Genomic DNA, 22,255 nt, shown 5'->3' on the forward strand with positions numbered 1-22,255 from the left:
AAGCAGTGCCCAGATTGAATTGTTCGTCTCTGATATCATTTGGAATAAGTGAAAAAGAGGAAACCCTCTATTTTAAATTGCTTCTATTATGGAGGAAAAAACATTAGGAAAGATTTCTTATAAACAGCAGAACCCCTCATGACTTCTTGCTACGGAGAAGACAGGGAGGGGATGGATGGGTTTTTGTTACACATCTATGTAGAAAACCTAACAAAATATCTTTGAAGGAGAAATAAACTTCTGCAATGGAGATCATTCAAACAGAGGCTTTTGTTGTATTTAGTTTAACACGTATTTTCAAAGCCCTGCTCTAATTTGATTTTGGAGTGTACTGTGCTTTTCTATTGAATTCCATTAAAGGGAAGCCCTTTGAACTAAAGTTGCCTCTCTGCGTTTTCACCTAGACATTTTCTCCACGCATTATGGCTGATCACACATTATAGTAAGTACACAGGCCATGTGTTGCTTCCAATCACAGTTCCATGCTGACAATATGGTGGGTCAGATCAGACAGTGCTCTGGCTTAAACAATCATGGAGGTAACAGATGTTTGCACTAATTAGAACCATGTACCTTGGGTAATGGCAATATCAAATGTCTCATCACCAACTTCTTCCGTTCTCAGTTTTACCAGGAACACTCAGTAAGGAGAATTTCCTGACTAGCAGTTTCTTGAAAGCAGATGAGGTATGCTAAAACAATTCCAGAAGCTCTTAAGAAATGAGGGGTAAGTGGTGGAAAAGACAAAAACGAAAAACTGTAAGGCTTTGCTGACTTTCTCTTGCTAGACCTCTTTTCTCAAATGCCGTCCTTGGCTCTGAACATTCAGGACTGCTTTCTCAGCCAGGTTATCCAGACTCCACCTACGACCTGTGTTATAATCCAGGCTCCACTAATGACAATGACTTAACATGTGCTTTCCCCCTCTCGCGGTGATGGCGGCACGGCAGAGCTGCTGGCGAGTCGAACCCGGGAGTTAGACGGATGCCTCCTCAGGTGTCCTCAGATTTCTTTCTTTCTTTCTTTTTTTTGTGGTACAGGCCCCTAGCGGGAACCGAACCCGGGACTCTGTGGTCTGCAGGCCGATGCTCAACCGCTGAGCCAAACTGGCCAGGGCAGTGTCCTAGGATTTCCACGGGGCTCCCTCCTCCACTCATCTGGGGCTCTAGCCCATGAGGAAGAGTGTACATTGACCACCTTCCAACATTCCCTGCCCCAAATCTCCACCTTCCAGTTCTTCACACTATTTTATTTTTCTTTACAGTACCGAGTTAACCTGTCACAACAATGAAAAAAGGAGTAAAAAAATCACCCGGAAATACTTATTTACTTGCTCATCATCTCTTTGCTAGACTAGAGAGCCTGCAGGGCAGAGATGATGTCTGGCTTTCCCACTAGTCCTTGCCGCTTTGAAAAGAATCTGGCATATAGTGAACACTTGATATACAGTTGGGTCAGTAAACAAATACGTGAATGATCTAGAGTCCAACAGCAAAGACATTATTGGGAAATCTTATGCAGTCTTTGACATAAAAATTCCTTTAGAAATAAAATTTTATTTCCTAGTCTGTAAAGTCCTGAAATGATGGACATTGGATCTAGATTCTAGAATATTTGGAATTTAGTAAATATTCAAAGTGAATAATGTGAATCATTCCTATAAAATGTTTTGACTGTCTTTCATTTCAGTCCAATGTAACTGATATACCATTTTCGTGTTGCTATCTTAATGAAGGCGTGTACTTTGTGGGATGTCTGAAATTTTCTGTAGTTAACCATCACTTTTCTGTACCTGGCCATTGAATTTGCTTCCCGAGTTTCCTGACTTCCTCTGGTAGAAAGTCTTAAGGAGATGTGACAATGTGACAGAAAGACCCAGGCGCTGGAATTGTCTGTGCAGTCATTTAAATACGTTTTCCTAATCATTTTCCCCAAATCCAAAGCACTGCTTAGAACTTACATCTTGAGTCAGAGTTTCAAGAGACTTGCCCCTGCTGATCCTCTGGCTGTTTGATCCGTGTCTGAGTGATCTAAAACAACCACAACCAACGGGTCAATACATCTCAAGGCCAAATTTGGACTTAAGCAATGGTCATTATTTAAAAAAAACACAACTACAACAACTTTTCTTAAATACAACAAGCTTATTTCTTTTAAAAGCTAAAGCTTCAGTCTATCCAAATGTCTTTGATCCCAGCTAACAAAATTCAGAATGTTCCTTTGGCTGTCATCGAGGCAAAAAATTTTGCAAGATCTTTTGAATCTTTGGATCTGATTGTGAATTTCATTATTGTTACCATCGAGGGATAGAACCCATGCCCATCGGTTAACCAGGGCTGTGCACGGTGAACGCTTCCCACTTTCTGAGATATTCCTTTCCTTAGTTTCTCTGCAGCCGTGTCTCCTGGTGCATTTACCTGCGCTCCTGGCGGATATGATGCTGCACACTGAGAATTGACCTTTCCTTTGCCGGCTGCCCCTCAAATGAGCCGCTCAGCATGCGCTGTCGAGTGCAAGCTCTAGGGGAAAAAAAGGGGGAACCCAAGATAAATGTGTGATCGTGTGATCTGTATACTTGGGATGAATAATACATAACTGCTCATTACTCTTATTATTTTTAAGGAAACAGTAACGATAAGGCAAAATACAGCAAATGACACACAATCATAAAGGAAAGGAGCTTTAGGCTTCGTGTCAAGAACACTTACAGAGCGGAACTGCCATAGCTATGAAGAGGGGCTGAAAACAAACCAAGAGCCCTGGGCCCCCGCCCCTGACCACCCTCGTGCTCTCCCTCCCCATCACCCAAATAGGAGAGCTTCTGTGGGGATTCTGTAAGTAGTCGGGACCGCCTGACCACAGTTAATCATAATGTTGGTTTTGAATCTAGACAAGGAGGTTTCCCATAAAAGGCCTTAGGGAAACATTTGTCCACCCAAGGCCCCTGGGATGATGGAATATGTATTCCCGGAAGATTCTGCAGGACTCTAGGAAAATCGGAAAGCATAAAGTTAGATCAAGACCCAAATTAGCAATAAAGAGAAGTAACTAAAGCTGGAATTAATGCCTAGAGAAACGTCAGTCTAAAGCTTGTGACTTACAGGTGACTCGTTACCACTTTCTTTGCAGCCACAAAACCCCAAAGACTTTTAGAAACATGTTCTCTTTTTCATAATTGGGTGACTTAACACCTGTGGTGTGAATGATTCGGAGAGAGAACAAAATATCTTCTCCAGAAAGCTCTCTTCAATTGAAAATGACAGAAAGTCCCTTGATGTGGTAGTCAAGAGGAAAAAAATAAAATAATACAGGGGTTAAGAGAGCTGTATTTCAGAGGTGACAGTGTCATGAATTAGCTGAGTGGCCTTTCAGCTCTGTTCCCTTATGGGTAACATGGGGAGAAGACCTTGATCTCAAAGAAAACTCATAGACTTAAAATACTACAATTTTATGATATGAAAATCTTATGACACCATGTTTGTTCAACACCTGAACACATGTACTACTGTCATGCTTTCCATAACACTTTCATATTTATGTCTCCTTACATGTTACCTGGGCTGGCTCTGAATTACATTGCTGTCTGTCTCAGAGTCAAGATCTGCATCTGCTTAGTATACTTAAAACAGGAGCTTTTATGATACCATGTGTATATTTAAGTACTTAAGAATGCCTTTGATGCTGATGAAGATAATTACGGTGAATACCTATGAAAAATTCATACAGACTCAATGAATGCAAATGCATTACAGAAAATTATGCTCAAATAATCACTATTCTTAGTTTAATAAGCACAATGAAACATTTTGAGATAAAGTCCAAGTCAAAATTTTATTAAACAACAAGGATTTATGACAGTGATAGACAGAGACTGTGCTTATTTCCAGGACTACAATGATGTTGTAAAGGAAGATACGTTTGTAAGATCGGCTGTGATGACAAAGGTGTAGCACAATCTTTTGTATACTGAGGATTGTTTGTCCAACAAAGAACTAAAAAGTATGAAGCCATCCTGAGAAAATCTATTTGGACAATGGTGTTATTCTGACACAGAATCCTGCCGTTTGTATAAACTGTCAAGATTTAATCTGCAGCCACTGTTTTAGTAACTTACTTTTTGTTACAAGACTCTCATACAACTGGATTATAACATACCTATTTGAGTTGGCTGTCCTGTGATGTTTGAGGTGGAAGATGTACCTGGTTTTAAGCTACCTATGATAAAGGGCTGCTGGAGGGTCTGTGTGCCTGCCCGCATCAAAGCCAAGTGAGGGGCAAAGAGGAGTTTGCAGCAAAGAAAGTGAGGGTTCATTTTTAGGAATTAGTCCCAGCCCAGGGATACAGGTGAGCTAATGCTCCAATACCTGGCTCCCTGATGAGTTACACCGGATGGGTTCTATAGGGGGAAACTCATTAATCTTGGTGACTAGGGGAGTTAATGTCATGGTCAGGGTTGTGGTCTCCACTGATTGGTCGGCGCTGGGGTAGGAGGTGGTTAGATCAGTGCATCTGGTCGTGATATCAGCCATGGCATCACTTTGTCTGGTTTCTCTGCTTTCCTGGGCCTGGAGCTGAAACACAACTGAGGCCTAGATGTTATATCTAGTTTGACCAAGACTCTATCTCAATGGTCAATAGACGCAAGACTTTGCTCCTAAGATTATTTGATGCTGATCAGAACCTCACTGTCCTGAGGGATCAATGATTGAGGGAGTGGACATGCGAGGGAAAAGGAGGCAGGTGAGTCAGGGTGCTGGATGAGACCAGTTTGAATCAAAAGGAAAGAAAGGAGAAGAGGCCATACTACAGAAATAAAGTTTTTGCACGGTTGCTGTGTTTGCCCAGCAGTCCGGTCGGAGGCTGCCTGGGCTTTCTTGCTGGGGAAGAGTTAACACTGCATCTCCTGGCTCCAGAGCCTAAAGGATGCTCCCACACCGGGGTCAGCATAACATACCCATGCCTGCTGCTGGCCCCTGCGGATCCTGCTGAGACCCCCTACCTCTGACTCCCAGGCAGGTGGGTCTCTGTGCAAACCTCCTGTGACACCTCTCCTTCCAACAGCATGGCTGGAATGAAGCAAGTCCCTTTGCTTCATTGGCTCAAGATTGCCCTACGCTTCCCCACCGTGTCTAGAGAATTTAGAAACAGTTCAAAAACAGGCTGGAGTTTTGGCCATATATGTGAAGCTTTGTTCTCGGTGTGATTCAGTCATTTGGGGGGTGGTAAATAACTAAGGAATTTGAGACTTTTAATATTTTACTTATATTTTAGTACTTAGAAGAAGTACTTGAATGTTCAATTAAGTTATATTTTGCACTTTAGATTTTTCATTTGAATTTAGATTCCTCTTGGTCTCACATAAAGATAAAAGAAGTATGTCTTCAGGAAAAAAATGTACATTTACTCGCTGTCTAGAGAAAGAGCAGAGGCAGTGGTATGGAAAAACACACACTGATCTTCAGAGAAGGTCTCGCTTTTCTTAGGGGTAAGACTGATAGAGTCCTGGCATTAAGGTCTTTGACATCTTCTCTCTATCTCTTCATCATGGCAAGTACTAGAAGGGCCAGTTTCCTAGAAACTCCATCTAGTGGCTTAATATAAACCAAACCAAACAAAACCAAACAAAACCAAAAAACAACAACAAAAAAAAACTGGTCTGCCTGCTTGGCTTCTGGGACTGGGCGGCACAAGGCTTCAAAAGTCTGGTGAAAAATAATGAAGTCTTTTGTCTTGTCGGAGTGAGGAAATTCTCCATTATGCAGACATATGTAATCCCTTTATTCCTGCTCCCTGGAGGAGAATTATAGTGAAGCATTTTCCTTTTCCCAGTTGGGGTTAATGTTATGCCCTCTCTACCTTTGAAAGTAAAACAAGACTAGGACCCCTGATGATGATTCAAATGTGGGAATGTTCTTCAGCAAACACACATTCCCAGTTGCAAAAATATTACCCCTGGTTTCTTGCCAAGCCTTTGAAAAAAACATATGAAAGATTGATTCTTTCTTCTTCTTCTTCTTTGCATTGCCTTTGTCTGTGGAAGTTCAATTGCTCCTTACATGACAGCCATATATATATATATATATATATATATATATATATATATATATATATGATCTTTTATGGAGGCTGAGGGAAGAGAATCGTGTCTTAAGAAATTGTCTCTATTTTTCTTGACATTTCTCCATCTAAAATATTTTTAAATTGGCGCAAAGATTATGGTTATAAGAGAGATCTTTGGAGCTTTATTCGCCTTTAAACACCACTAGTTGTTTATAGAAACAGTAGCAGGGGGTCCTTGGTTTCTTTCTTCTTTCTCTACATCTTCTTTCTTAATAATCCAAAACAAAGGTGTTGGAAAAGGCTGTATATTCTGTAATAAAAAATAAAGAGACATCTATGAGTCTTCAAATTATTTTCATTCATTATAGAAAAGTTAGATTACATGATACTATCTGTCATTAAATACAATTATCATCTCAAGGGACTGCAACATAACTTTGCAGAGCATCAAATTTGAGAAACTTGACTCAAATCTTGAGCTCCACAAGGTAGCACACTGTAAAATATTATCCGATGTTGGTTAATATAATATAATCACATCAACAGACAACAGGAAAATAGTCCTTCAGTGATATTATGTAAAGCTATGGTAGAACTGTTTAAGAACATAGAGTACTTCCTGGAATGGGTTCGTACCTGCTCTGCTGAAGTGACAAGGTGACTGTCCGATGTAGAGACGACGGCAGATAGTCATGGATGAGCTCCTCTCTAACGGGCTCTTGCTGAGATGAGGGAAGAGCTGCATTTTTTCTTACTGAAGACCCCACTCCTCTGTGAACCAGCCCAGTCCTGAGTACATGAATATGGCTCTTTAATAGTAACAGCAGATTAGTTCCAGTCTCGAATTATTAACAAAAATGTTTTCGTGTACAGACATGTGAATACATGTCTGGGGCAACTAGAACCTCAGTGTGGACTGAAAAATAAAAGAAGCCTTTAATGTCTTCTCATATGTAGGTATTTGAACAAAAAAGAAAATTAACTCATGGGAAATCTGTCTTTAGTGTATCTATTAAGATTCAGCAAATAAAATGCCTGAAACCTCGCATCATACATTGGAGTTCAACTTTCACAACCCAACTACTGACTCAGAAAAATGTAAATTTTTAAATGTTGCATAAACCATATGAACTAATTTTTCCACAGATATGTACTTTTCTAGATTACTTCTTACTTTACCCTTCAATTACAAAATAGTAGACAAAAAACCTTGTTAAAATATCTTCCCACATCAGGAAAAATTGAACAGCAGCTGTCTTAATCCAGAACATTATTACAATCACTTTGGAGCCTATCTAAACATAATCTATAAAACAGATACTAACTCAATGAAATGTAACATATTTTGGTTAGTTATCACAAATCAGGGACTATCTTGGAAAACATATCAGAATTTATTATTTTACTATATATGGTAATGGATATTAACTAGACTTATTGTGGTGATCATGTCATAATAAATACCCCCTCAATCATCTGTACACTTGAAACTTATACATCGATTATTTCTCAATAAAAATTTTTTTAAAGGTTGAATGGAAGTTTGGTTGTTAGAAGAGAAATGTATATAAAATTTTGGTTCAATTTAGTTATATTTTGTCATTTTGAAATTTTTCATTATTTTGTGTTGTATACACAAAATGCACATACCCACATATCTGATCTTAGTTTATTGTTTTTTGAATATGCTTAATTTCCATCTTGCTACTTAGTCTCTGTATCTCAAAATGGTCTTTCAACTAATCTACAAGAGTTTTTAAGTGTTATGTAGATCTTTTTTTTTTTTCATCCTCACCCGAGGACATTTTTGCATTTATATTCAGATAGAATGGGAGGGAGAAGGGGAGGAAGAGAGAGAGAAACATTGATGTGAGAGAGAAACACTGACAGGCTGCCACCCACACAACTCCAACCAGGGCTGGGAACAAACTGCAACTAAGGCACGTGCCCTCAGTGGGAACCGAACCCTCAGTGGGAACCGAACCTGGGACTCTGGTCCACAGGCCAAGGCTCTAACCACTGAGGCAAACCGGCCAGGGCAAGTGTTATGAAGATCTTAATAATGAAAACTAACAACTAAGCAGCCTTAATAGAATCACAGGTAAATATTTCATATTTAGATTAAATATTTGATTAGTATATATTTTTAACAGTAATATACCCAACATTAATAATTAGTACCTATTATTTATAATACATTAAAATTAATAAATATATATTAATATTTAATATGTAATCAACATTGCTATATTAATACCCAACACTTTCTTTTCTTAAAACCTCAAGTTATTCTTGCAAAATGTTGGTTACAAAAAACTGCTGCCGTATCAGGAGGCTGACCCAAACTCAGTTCCAGTGGTATCTGTCCACCTTCCTCTCATCCGCAGGGTCACCCAGCGCCTTTCTCTCCCTCATATTCTACTGAGCAGTTGGCAGTCTACCAAGGTCTATGGGATGTTGCAGGTACTCAGGCCTTCTCAGTGGTGCTGAGTGTCATGACCAGAATGTGGAGCTGCAGGGAACTAATACCACCTCATCCAAAGGTGCTGAGTCGCTGGGCTAACCAATGAAACTGTAATTTGAGAAAAAGTAAAAGAACCTTTTCCCAAATAGGAAAAAGAAAATAGGGTAAGAATAATACTTTGCATGATTAAGCTCCCTTGGACTTCCTGATTAATTGGGCCAGCTTCAGGGTCTAGATAAGAGAGAATAGAACAAGAATGAAGCTCTTTTTCTTTTCCTCAGATTTCCCTTGTTATATAGCTAATGATGTGCACAAGCAGGTGACCCTTTGGAGGGAATCATTGGAATTTAATTTGATTTTTCCTCCTTCTAGAGAACTCCATTATCTCTTCAGTCTCTGCAATATCAGGCTCATCTTGTCCTTCAGAGAAATATCACCTAGAGGCTGATGTTCTAGAGAAGAGCCCTGGTGTCAGTCTATCTGCCCTGGATCCGGGGAGAGACAACTGGGCAAACAAGGATGTTGAGAGGCCAGAAACTAAGAGAAATACCTCTCACTCAGCCTATAGTCCATGAAAGACCACCCCTCCCTAAGTCCTCATCCGTCGTGATGTGCTCTCTCAGAGTTCCAGGTCGGCAATTGCAACCCATACAGAAGACAATCTCATGCTTGTCTCCGCGATAGTGATCACTGTTCTTCAGCTAGTGGTGCCTCTGATGTTTGTTACAGGTTCTGTTCCAATTGTTCCTCATGCCCTGACCACCAATCCCTCTTATCCAACTATCTTGATGTGTATCTTGCTCACAATCACTCTTCCACCTGCCAAGTCAGTCGGACCTAACTTCACCAATACCTTGGTTATGCCCTTACCTCTCATTTGCCAGTTGTCCCTGAAAGATGCTGGTCTTTACTCATTTGATTAGGCTTCCTACCAAAGCCCATGTAAGTTTACTTCTGTTATAGGACTGTTTTTTCCTGCATGTCCAAGCAGAGTGGAAAAGGTCACGGCTGCACTTCAGATATTACAGAAGATCATAGTTGTCCATGCCCAAAACTTCCAGAAAGTTACAGGCAGTGCCAACCTCTGTTGATGAATCTATGTTTTTAGTTTGGTAGTAACTCCACCAAATAATTATCCAGCAAATGATTTGAATAAATAATCTGATGATGTTAACACCTTGAAGATGTCCGCATGCCTAGCACAGGCTCAACTGAGTATAATGCTGTATCTGATAGACTATTTCCAGAGGGTGAGCAAGAAACTTGGGATCAACCTAGAAAAGGGTACACTGATTTATCAAAAGAATTTTATGCCCCTCAGATACTGTCTCTGCTGGGCAGCAGTGGTGACTTCTAAAGCAAGCCCTTGAAGGTGTGTTTTGAAGGTGATTGTCAACTGCTTGCATTTTGGGGCAACCGTGGATCTCTCTTGGGCTTGCTACTGATAATGGAAAATCACCTACAGAGCATTTTACAGATACTAACTTGTTTCACTCTTACCAATGAGGCAGGGTCTATTAATTTACAAACCTCATTTAATAGATGAGAAAACTGAGGTGTAGAGAGATTAAGTAACTTGCCTAAAGTCAAACATCCATGAAGTGATGCAGCCAGGATTCTAACTAAGTTTGGCTACTGAGATACTAGGTGAATATATTGATGGCACACTGCTCACTTACTCCCATGAGGTTGCTTATATCCCCACTTAACAGATGAAGAAACTGAGATTTCCCAAGGACTCACCACTGCTCAGAGGATTTGCAGACAAGTGTGGTTGATTGCAAAGCCTATCTTCTTTCTACACTGACAGAGCATATTCTATATAAATGTAGGGACCTGAACAAGAATAGGGTCCCCTTTGTAAACAGTGTCACGAAGGCCACACAATTCCAGTCCAGAAATGAGTTTGCCTGAGTTGATTTGTCCATCAGGGTCTGGGATATTATTTGCAATCGATATTAAAAAAAAATCTCCCACGAAGACACTTCTGTCTATTACCCCAAGGTAAGTCACAGCTAACGTGCAAGTTTCATGGAGGGTGTGGAGAGAGAAGGAAGATACTGAAGAGTTACTGCTCTAGAGATTTAAACTGCCCCAAAGAGCAAAGATGCCAGTAGCTCATACAGCACCTTTGCATACATTGGAAAAAGATTGCTCTTTCTTCTTGAGGGATACCAGGGGATGCTGCTTGGTTGTATGCTTGAGCAGGTGGGGTGGAGGCTGGATTTCAGCTCCCAACTGTCTTCTTTATTTGGCACCTTTGTATCATGCATAACCTGTATGTGGACCCTGAGAAGCAGTCACAGTAGGAAAATCAAGGGATTTAGAATTTGTCAATACAGAGCATGAGAAGAGGGGAATCCTGTATATTAAAAGCATAGCGTGGTAGTTAATACATGGATTTGGAGTCACACAGACCAAGGTTTGAATCCTGACTCTCTGACTTCCTGATTCACTAGAAAGTGTGACCTCATGTAAGTCACCTAAACTTCCTGAGCCTTAATTTCTTCATCTCAAAACAGCTAATAATTCTCATCTTCAGGGTTGTTAAGAGGACCTACTGGGAGAGAGCATGTGAAAGAGCACACAACATTTGGCATATGGCCACTTTCCAATAAATGGGAGAACTTAGTTGCATAAGTTCTTGGGGACACATAAATATAGCTGCGTATTTAGGAAATCATGTTTTAGTTGATGCTGATGATTGATGTGTTACCCAAGATTGTTTCCATGGTATGTAACCTCGGGGAAAATTACCCTTTAAGACTCAGTCTTGTCATCTCTACATGGAGGTCTAACAACATTTTTCTATATAGGTGTGCTATGCAGATTAAATGAGATAATATACATAAGAGCCTAGTGTCCTATAAGGATCTCAATAAACTTTAATTATTCATTCTTTTCACATCTCCCTTTGCTTCTTCTTCTATCTTCCTGTTAAAGAGGCATTTTCATGTCATAATAAAATATAATTTAAGGTATGAAACAACAAAACTGGGATTGTTGTTCACTTTATTTTTTTGGTACATTTTAGGAAAGTGATTTTAATTGTTGAAGTCACTCAATAAGGGAACCATGACTATGCTATGCATAAATTTTCTTGTCACAATTATGTTCAGAAAAGTAGAGACATTAGTGAATGCTTCTACATCTAACTAGTGCCCTAAGTATTTTCTAAGAGCAAACATTGTGAACTCCTTGAGGAAATAATCTATGTATCCAATATGCAGGAAAATGCCTGGCATTTAGAAGGTGCTACAGAAATATTCTTGAATGAATGTCTTAGGGGTACTTTTTTCCCCCCAGGAATAAATCCAGCTAATGCCATTTAAAAACATATAGCTTAATAAATGTGTAGTGCTTTTATTTATATTTATGTAGTATATAAACTGTATTTGTAGTCAACAAAAATGATTCTCTTAAAATGATAAGAGATAAAGTAACCCTACATATGCCATTAACTATAACTTAATTTTTTGTAATAAGTGGCATTCAACTAAAGACTATTCCTTAGACTTTAAAAATTATTGACACAAGTGCATGGCCAGGAAAAATGTGTCAGAGATCCAAACATAAGAATGCAAATATCATATCAGACTGAGCATTCAAGAAGGTTATGAAGCCCTGACCGATGTGGCTCAGTTGGTTGAGCCTTATCCTATGCACTGAAAGGTCATTGCTCAATTCCCGGTCAGGGCACATGCCCAGGTTTTGGGCTCAATCCCCAGTCAGGGTGTGTGCAGGAGGCAGACAATAAATGTTTCTCTCTCACATCAATGTTTCTCTCTCTCTTTCCATCCCTCTTCCTTCCTCTCTCTCTAAATCAATAAAAACATATTTTTTTAAAAGGTTATGAATGTATTGTCCTAATGTACTGATGGCAAACCAGAAAAGAATGGGACTTTTAAAGATAATGCAAAATGTTTATTTGATTCTGATATTTCTCTATGCATTCAGCCTAGCAAGAATGATAATGGATTTTTGCTTTATTTCAAGGCTTTGAAGTAGAGAAATCTCAGTAGCAATAGCAATGTGTTGCAAAGCACACTGCTCTTTGTTTTGATTTCATCTACTGCCTTTAGAAGGAAGTTTTCTTTAGTGGAGCTGAACGGTATAGTCAAAGTCAAAACAACAGTGAATTTTAAAAATTTTATTGAATTTATTGGGGTGACATTGGTTAATAAAGTTGTATAGGTTCCAGGTGTACACTTCTATAATACATCACTTGTATATTGCGTTGTGTGCTCATCACCCCACGTCAAGTCTCCTTCCATCACCATTTATCTCCTCTTTACCTTCTTCTACCTCTCCTCACCATCTTGCCATCTGGTAATTGTCTGTGTCTATGAGTTTATTTTCTTTGCTTAATCTCTTTACCTTTTCCCCCTAGCCTCCCAATCCCCTCCCTTCTAACAGCGGTCAGTGTGTTCTCCGTATTTATAAATCTGTTTCTATTTGGTTTATTAGTTAATTTTGTTCATTAGATTCCATATATAAGTAAAATCATAACAACAGTGAATTTAATAACAACCTTGGATTTTATAGTTAGGTGGTGGGACATTCTGTCTCTCATAATCCTCTCCAGATAAGTCTTGAAAACACACACACACACACACACACACACACACACACACACACACACACACAATACAGATGCCCGTTTGTGCCAAGTAAATTACCTGCATTTAGGCATGCGACAATATTTTCAAGTTCCGTACAAATGGCCCCCCTTTGTTTCTCATCAGAGAGTTCTCAAATATACCCAGAAATTCACTTCTATGTCTCGAGGCATCAATTAATTAAAGACGAACACAAATGAAAGATGGTTATGTATAGAAAAGGGTGACTTCACCAATGATTCAAGTATCTCAAACTCTGGGGCCCCTTTTCTCTGAAAGACTTTTTCCTTTGTGGGCTTGAATTTCCTGTTCATAGGAAATTCCACATGGAATCATGTGGACTTGTTTCAAATGGCAGATGGATATTTGGAAATGTGGGTCCCCTGATGACTGAGACCACTGGCAACCCGACAGCTTAAGTATCAGTACCAAGAACTAAACCCTCTATATCAACATGACTTTACTATTCATTCCAGGAAATGCCTGTTCGGGAATTTAAGGCCATTAACCAATAAGTAATTTCATTGTTAGCTTCAGGATTTTCCAAAAGCCCATTTATCTGAACTACAGACTAGTGAACCAGCCTCTTGCTCTAGACACTAGGTCACTCAACTGGTCAATTAGTCACCTAGAAATAATTGTACTTATCAAGACTTAGGCCAAGACCCTGCCCAGCTAGGACCACTAATCAGAAACATTTTTTTTAAATGCTGTTTCTAAAAATTAGTTGTGTTTATTTTTTAAAGGTAATATATGTGTATGGTTAAAAATTCAAAAGGCGTAAAATAGATTTCCAGCTTGAAGATGGAAGCATAAAGTCACCGTTTATTTACCCTCTTCTCAGAAATCACCCCCAAATAAAGAAGAGTGAAAAACAGAAGTGTAAACTCCATCCGATAACTGGTAACTAAAATGTGAACCAGACTGGGTAGAAAGCGCATGGACAGCAGTAAAGAGGTAAAGGATGTCACCTCTTCCTCGTCCCCCACCCACAGTGGTGCCCCGCCCCCCGCAGTAATGGTCACCTGTCCATAACAGACACTTGTTACCTGTGTGCATCCTGGAGAGTCCTACACTCTTTTTCTTTATTGAGATATAACTAACATATAATATTTTATTAGTTTCAGGTGCATAATGATATGAATATAATGATTTGATATTTGTGTATATCACGAAATGATCTAAACTCATAGTAAGAATTCTCTGCCCAATCTCAGTCAGATCTCTCTGCCTAAAGCCACTTAAATTCAAACCCCAAATCTTCAAAATACCCACTCCAGCTATCCCTTCTGAGATAGTAGGACTGCTCAAATGTTGGTCTCTTTCACTGTAATAACTATTCAATTTCACTTTGTTTGATCAACAGATTATTCAGGTGACATTTTTGGGCAGTTCACACGGCAAAGGTAGTTGAGAAAACGGAGGATCAGATAAATGAATCGCTCAAGGTTATTGAGAAGCAGAACCAGAAACCAGTCAAGTATCCTGTGTTAGAACAGGGGGCTGGGGGGCTGTTCTAACCGCACCCCTCCAACCTTTACATTCCTGGGCCTAGGGGAGGAGGAGCTCTGGAGAGAGTGGGGAGACACTGGGAGCGGGGCCACTTTTCCTCCTTTCCGATTTTGTGTAGAACTCTTTGAATCATTTGCCCTGAGGTGACTGTAAATGGTTTTCTTTTCCTTCTTTTCAATTTCTCTTTTCCTCTCTTCTTTCTTTTTCTTTTTAGTTGTTGTTTCTTGAAAAAACAGCATAGAAAAATGTCCATGAACTCATAAACATGGACTCAATCTATTCTTGCCTGTCTACATTATATTACAGGCATGATATTATCATCAGGTTACATTATAATGCAGGCATGATATTATCATCATCATCATCATCATTATTACTGCTGCTATCATTATTAGTAAAAACATAATAATAACTACACCCAAAGAATCTATCCATTTGACATCTTGCACTTGTTCTTAATTCTGCTACAAACTAGGTGTAGCAGAGATGAAGAAAACTAAAGAACGACATGACTATTCTAAAGATCGAATATGTATTCTTAAAATAAATTGCTTAATTTTTTTCTAACTGTAGCCTCTTTTGTCCTGAGATTCACTGGGTGACAAAGCTTAAGCAGTTCGGAGAGCTCTCTCTCATTCTGCAGCGTGCTGGGCTGCAGTGCAATGCTATTGCCTCTCCGTGTCCCTCACACTATGGAAGCACTGGGCAAGTCTGAGGGTGTCCCGAATCCCTGACAATCTTAAAAATTTTGCTCAGGTACTCCATACTTTTTTTTCTTTCTAAAACTCCTTATGCATATTTACAGATTGACAACTAAATTCTCTTTTCATTGGAGAATCTCATCCATCCAATGCATTACATTTTATGTCACCGGGCACCTATGAAGTCAGTTTTTGTTGTCAAATCAAATCAGCTAAATCTCTTAGGAAAAGTCTGATTTCATTTTTCAGTTCAAATTAAATGTTAACACATACCTTTGTGACAACCGTGTTACAGTATTTCTAAGGCTTAACTCTAAGGTAGATGAATTCTTGGAAGAAGATTTTCCAGAAATTTGTCACCTGGATAGACAGTAAGGTGCCGCCCTGTGGGACCCTCCCGGAGGAAGCCACGTGGGAACAGTCCCTTTGTTTGGCAACCTAGAGGACTTTGCATTCCAGATCCAGACACTGCACAAAGTCTCACCTCTCTTTTGGGTGACCGAGTGAGGGTTTCACTTTTCCTTTGTAAACTGGGAGAGAGGTGAATGAGGAAAGGGGGTGGAAAAGAAAAGTGGATGATCAAATTTAAGAAAGAGTTCCTAGGAAAGGGAGGCCCTGGAAATTGCTTCTTTCCAAGGATCGCTGTCTGCTTGTGCTCTGAAAGTCCCTGGGCATCCCAGGGCCATTCACACGAGCTGAAAGGCAGTTCTTCCGGACAGGTGAATAAGGTCCATTTGGTTCCTAACCTGGCAGGCAGACTCTGAATACAGGCTCAGAGTGTTACAATCCCTTTGTGGGCCATTTCTGCTTGAGGCAGAATTCTCCTCCCCATGAGTATTGACACTCCTGCAGGACTGGCCCAGCACATGCTCTATTTCATGTGAAGGAGGAGCGTCTTCAAGACCCTAGGGAGGGGCCCAGCCATGAACTTGTCTAGTTACAGGTAGACGAAGGCCCTTAGTACCATGTAGTGTTCAAGACCTCGTGGTATTATTATTATTATTATTATTTTTTTTATCCTCACCCGAGGACATTTTTCCATTTTTTGTTCAGGTAGAGTGGGAGGGAGAGAGAGAGGAACAGAGAGAGAGAGAGAAACATCGACGTGAAAGGGACACATCGAGTGGCTGCCACCCGCACAACCGACCAGGGCCGGGGACAAACTGCAACCGAGGTACGCGCCCTTAGCGGGAACCGAACCCGGGTCTCTCAGGACCGCAGGCCTACGCTCTAACCGCTGAGCCAAACCGGCCAGGGCGAGACCTCGTGGTATTATTGACGGTGGTGCCGGAACTGAGCCAGTTGGAAGCAAACGGAAGTTGGGACACAGATTATTATAAATTTGCTGAGAAACTTTCCTTTTTCTATTTCAACGAGACCTTTTAGGTTCATCTCATCGTATCCTGTGATGATAATATAGAAGCCCCAGAAACATTCGCATTTCATAGAAGGTACTTTAACACATGCTCAACTCGGTGATCAATCTTCACCTAATATAAAGAATAAATATATGGAATATTGTCTTGATTTGTGAGATTGTTTTTGGCATATACATTTCAGGTACTGTTAAAAAATGGAAATAGTTTCTCAAGTCATCTGTTTGCCTTGTTTCTTCATTACAGTTATCCAAGTTATAGTGATACGCGTTCTGGGGAAAAGGCTTTACCGAAGGTAGAGTAGAAGGGACTTGAACTCCCTTCCCTCACACAAGCGTGAGGAGGGTTTTCTAGCACAGATTTACCCGTTTGCTTTGTTAGCCACTCTACCTTCAGCTCCCAATGCTTAACCGTGCCATCTACATACACGTATGTGAGATATGCACCAATAAATTATATTCCAAATGCTTATGCATTTTTATATTACTTTACATTATAACATTATAATGTTACTTTATAGTATAACATAGTCTTGTAACATACTCTTAAGTAGCTAGCTTAATTTTCCTTTCTAGTATTTCACTTCAAGGCAGATTTTAGAAATCAGCATTAAAGTTATATGTTTTTATAAGCATTCTAATCTGGATATGATTTTGGTTCTTGTAGATATTAAATAAATGTATTCTTAATAAATTAATCATTCACAATTACTTGTTATAAGCTTACCCTTTTACCCTTAGATTGTGAATGGTCCTTTGGCTATCACAAAAGACATAAAACTTGTAGAAATAAAAGTAAGTTATTTTCATCTTTTTGTAAAAGTGTATAATTATAATTTATGTTTAAGTACATGAAAGTAAAATAAATGGCCAATAGGGCTAATAAAATATTACTGTTTCAGGAAAGATATTAATTATATATTTGACATTATTTATAAGTACATAGTTAACCAAACCTACTTTCTAGCACAAAGTATATATTAATACTCAGAAAATTAGTTCATTAAAAAGCTATTTTTTGCTTAATATAATGTTACTGTTTAAATATGTATCAACATTTAATGTTGTTACCTTAAGATTTTAGTGACTGCGGTCTCCTTTTCTAGAAGATTCCTTGCTCTGATGCTGAAAACAGACTTGCGAAGCTGTAAAATTATGAGCATGACTTTAGTTTTATAATATAAAGAGATAATGTAATGACAAAACCATTGCATAACATTTAATAGATAACACTATTAAAACATTAAACATGAATCTTTCACAAATGCATCATCATATAATTGAGTCTATCTTTTAATTTTATTTTCTATTCTTACTTTTATTTAGGCAGAACTGCAAACAAGCTTGTCATAGCCACTGGGGAGATGCATTGGCTATGCCCACGAGTAATAATGTCACCTTACATCTTGATAGGCTATTCTGTTTCCAAAGGATTGAACACTGAAATGAACATCGGACTCTTTATTGTCTCTGTTCAGTAAAATGTTCTCTAATCCACTCTACATCTGTTTCAGGTTTTTGGCCTGTGACCCAATACTAATCTAAATGATCAGGATGGAGAGAAATAACAATAGTTTTCGAGGTTTCTTCCAAGTTGATGATGATGAAATTATTCCAGGACAAAGGACTAAAAATAAAATTGCTGGAGGCTGACTAAACACCAGAAGCGGCATTCCCCAGACTCAGCTCCGGCCCAGACAGCCGCAGCAGGCAGGTGGTGATAGGTGTGTAAGAAGCCAAGCAGGCAGGAAAAGGGCAGAGAAAGAACAAGGAAGCATGCCATCCCGAGAAAGATCATTGATAAAAATAACTAGAAAGTGTAGCTCCAGGAGTCAGATCAAAGATAATACTTGGACAATGGCCTGTTCATTTTGATTAGATTAGATTTCCTGAGCACTTACTATGAGCTTAGTGACTATTAGAGATATAGGGTAACTAGGGATCCGAGTTCTTGCTCACTAGAATTTAAAAATGCCTATTTACAAAGGCAAGGCTATGACACATGAGATAACGCATAAAAAGTGGGATACAGTAGATAGTAAGGTGCTAGGAGATATGTACAGTAGAAAAGATGGGGGGGGGGATGTAGGACTTTGGGTGGGGAACAAATAGGTGTGCCTGAAAGAGTGGACAAAGACTTAAGTGAAGAAGTGGGAGCTGTAGTGGGCCTTGAAGGACAGTCAAGAAATCTATAGGCCAAGGGGATAGTGGATAAAGGACTGAAGTTGGAAATGCATGCATTGGGCAGATTAATTTGGTGCAAACTATAAATGCTGAACTCAGTGGATCTTTACAAGGTACATGGAAGAAACACTGCAAGGCATATGTGTTTCAAACAAAGTTGAGGGAAGGAAAAAAGAAAAAAAGCAGGAGACAGAACAATTCTGGATTCAGTAAAAATAGACTATCCCGTTTATTTGAAACAAGAGTTAGGTAACTTGAGGTGCAAAGTCACAGAGCTCCAGTCTGCAAACAAACATATAAACAAATGCTGTTATGTCCACCAATGTGTCCATGTGGCCATAACTGGAGACAACTGGTGGTCATAAATTGGTCTTTTCAGCTACAACTGACAACCTAGATAACATCATAACTAGCAATATAATTTTCATATTTCACAGCAGATCTCTAATAAAGGGAAGGATCATTGAACACATTGGCAATTTCCCTCACATGAGGAACAGTAGCACTTGCTTTTTTCAATCATAAAAAACTGAATTGGTTTCATTATTCACTAGAACACTCAGGAGAATAAATTGATGTGTAGATAAGGAGAGAAGAGTGAGTGTCATTGTTTTAGAAATTACATTTTCAGGGTAGCACACAAAAGGCTGTTTACCATGATGCATCATGAAACTTTCTTAAATCTTCCCCCTTCCCCTGAAGAGGTGACTCTGGCATTGATTTAACTTCCTTGTGGAGACAGCACGTATCTAAGGAGTGCTGTTTGGAGTCACGGTGGAAACAGAAGACTCAGCGGAACAGTCCCATCACGGTGGCATTTCTGCTCTTTCAATACCTAAGCGCACACACCGTCATGAGAAAGGCCGGATTACAGGGACCCCCAGATGGCAAGTTTTAGAAGACTCAGAGTCCCACTAGTCTTATTTCATCTTTAAAGGACAACGACACGCCTTTGTTATCTTTCCCTAGTGTAAGGTGATGGTCTGAACTCCACCTATCCACTGCCCTGCAATTAAGCAGCTGATGTATAAAACAGTGTTTTTTATGTTTGGAAAAAAGCTTTGCAGAAACTGGGGATAATGTTTATTACATTGTTTCCAAAATTGTTTATGCACTGCCTAAGACTGCTAATGGGCTACTGAATATCCTTTTTCCTAAATTTGAACTGATTAAAAAAACAAATTACACTATTAATTTGTACAAGGGAGTACTTGAGAACTGGTATAACTAACAACAGAAGTAGTGAAAGAGTAAATATTGCAATAGGAGATTCACCTTCAGCTTTGAGATGTTCTTGAAAGAAGAAATAGTCTCTATTTGATAGCCTAGATATGTATTTAGTTAACTATTTTAACTGTTCTTTTTTTGTAGTAAATAATGAAGGCCTATAGTGACTATCTAGTTTTTCCTATTTCTGTAGTATAACTTTGCACATTTCTTTTAGCAAATAACACTTTTTGACTCTTAGTCACAAGTACTTAGAGCTACACTGCTCTGCAGTGCCCTCTCCTGGTTCCAAAAGATACTGACAGGCACCTGAAATACTGAGTAGAACACCGAATACAGAAACCTATTTCATGATAGCAATTTTAGATCTGAAATTGTACAGTTACAGCTATGAAAGGTGTCAGTAGTTGTTCATTCTATTTGTAAACATGTCAGGAATGTAGGATTTAAAAAGAAGGGTATGGGTAACATGTTTACATAGAGTTTGCAATGGAAAAAAAAGATTAATTGAAAAGCTCTTTTTGGTGGTCTTATTTTGTTTGTAAGCCTAATACATTCAAGTCCATAAGATAACTATTCTTTTACTTAATTAACTATAAAAATAAATTAAATTTAAATGTTAAAACATACAGTGATAACTTTTTTGTCTTAAAATTCTAATTTAAAAGAAGCTTCCAGAAGTGTACACTTCAACTTGAAATTCAAGAGCCTGAAGTTGAAATCAATTTGCATAGAGTTAGTGGTTCAGTAATTTGGACCTGAAGGACACTGCAATGAATAGAGTAGCTGTTTTTTCTCCAATATCTTTTACATTTTTAAATCCAGATTCTTCATTTTTCCCTTTACAGTTGAAAACCCTGGACCATTTGATGTATAGTAAACATGTCATTATGAGCTCAAGGATTTAAACATATTTCATTGGTTTAAATCCATTACAATGATATCCTATTGTAGGTCAAATGATCCCAGTTATGCTCATTGGGAGCTTTTTCAAGTTGGCCCACAGGTTCTTTCAACATGACTAGTAGTTTTTGGCAAAGCTTCCTTGTTCTCAGGTAAGACAAGTTGTTCCAAGTTCATCTTACATGCTTCCTATTCCAAACCAACAACTTTCTCTAAAAAGCCCTGGTTTATTGATTGAGAAATAGTGTTTCAAGATCATAATCTAGACTCCAATGATACTCACTCCTGCTGAAATAGTCATTGTTTTGAGGCTTTGCCTGAGTTAATTCTGGTATTTTCAATTTAAATTCAGGACACAGAGTTTTTACCTAATCTCTTCTATATGACATTTGTATCTCTTTCCTGCTCCATTAAGACTCTTGATTATCAAGGACACAGAGGATGACAGAATTAGATTATGTCATAATTGCTCATTAGTTTTATTTCACATTTCATAGACAGTAGTCTCAGAATTACAATATCTATTCTAAGATGAAAATAAAATTAATGACTACTTTAAAAGTGTTTGTATATATTCTTTTCATTCTCCTCTCATTTGTATACTAGTACTGCATGCATATTAGTAGAGCTAGTAGCCGTTACATATTCTTTTCATTCTCCTCTCATTTGTATACTAGTACTGCATGCATATTAGTAGAGCTAGTAGCCGTTACATAGTTTACTCTTCCTCTTAATCCTTACATAGTCATAGTTTCTTTATTTTATTAGAATTTTTTTTATTTATTGATTTTAGAGAGAGAGAAAGGGAGAGGGAAAGAGAGATAGAAACATCGATGAGCGAGAACATCGACTTGCTGCCTCCTGCACACCGCTCACTGGGGATTTGGCCCACAACCTGGGCATGTGCCCTAACTAGGAATCGAACCGGTGACCTCCTGATGCATGGGTCGACGCTCAACCACTAAGCCACAACAAGCAGGTTGTAGTCATAGTTTTATATACAACTATATCTTGAATGCTTACCACTAGTTCTTATGTCAGTGTCTCAGGGTCATTTTTGGAGTTTATTTTGGTTGTCCAAAGCACATTTTTTTAGTAGTTTCCTTAGGAAAGGCTAATGAGAACAATATTACTAACATCTCACATGAATTATATACTTACATCTTGATAACAACTCTTTTTTGGTCACTTTAAAATTTGAAGTCAGTTT

At 38.8% G+C, this 22,255-nt stretch overlaps 1 protein-coding gene across 1 annotated transcript in view; it reads right to left on the bottom strand.

The window, feature by feature from the left end:
• The window catches only part of NALCN (sodium leak channel, non-selective), a 275,008-nt gene that overhangs the window by 45,547 nt on the left and 207,206 nt on the right, over window positions 1-22,255 (bottom strand). Inside the window, exons 17-19 of the mRNA XM_036249837.1 lie at window positions 17,803-17,876; window positions 2,418-2,519; window positions 1,961-2,030 (exon numbers count right to left, since the gene is read on the bottom strand). Coding sequence (XP_036105730.1) covers window positions 1,961-2,030; window positions 2,418-2,519; window positions 17,803-17,876 — 246 coding nt within the window. The remainder of the gene's footprint in view (window positions 1-1,960; window positions 2,031-2,417; window positions 2,520-17,802; window positions 17,877-22,255) is intronic.

This window comes from Molossus molossus, unplaced genomic scaffold (assembly GCF_014108415.1).
Source record: "Molossus molossus isolate mMolMol1 unplaced genomic scaffold, mMolMol1.p scaffold_m16_p_9, whole genome shotgun sequence".
NCBI classification, from domain to species: domain Eukaryota; kingdom Metazoa; phylum Chordata; class Mammalia; order Chiroptera; family Molossidae; genus Molossus; species Molossus molossus.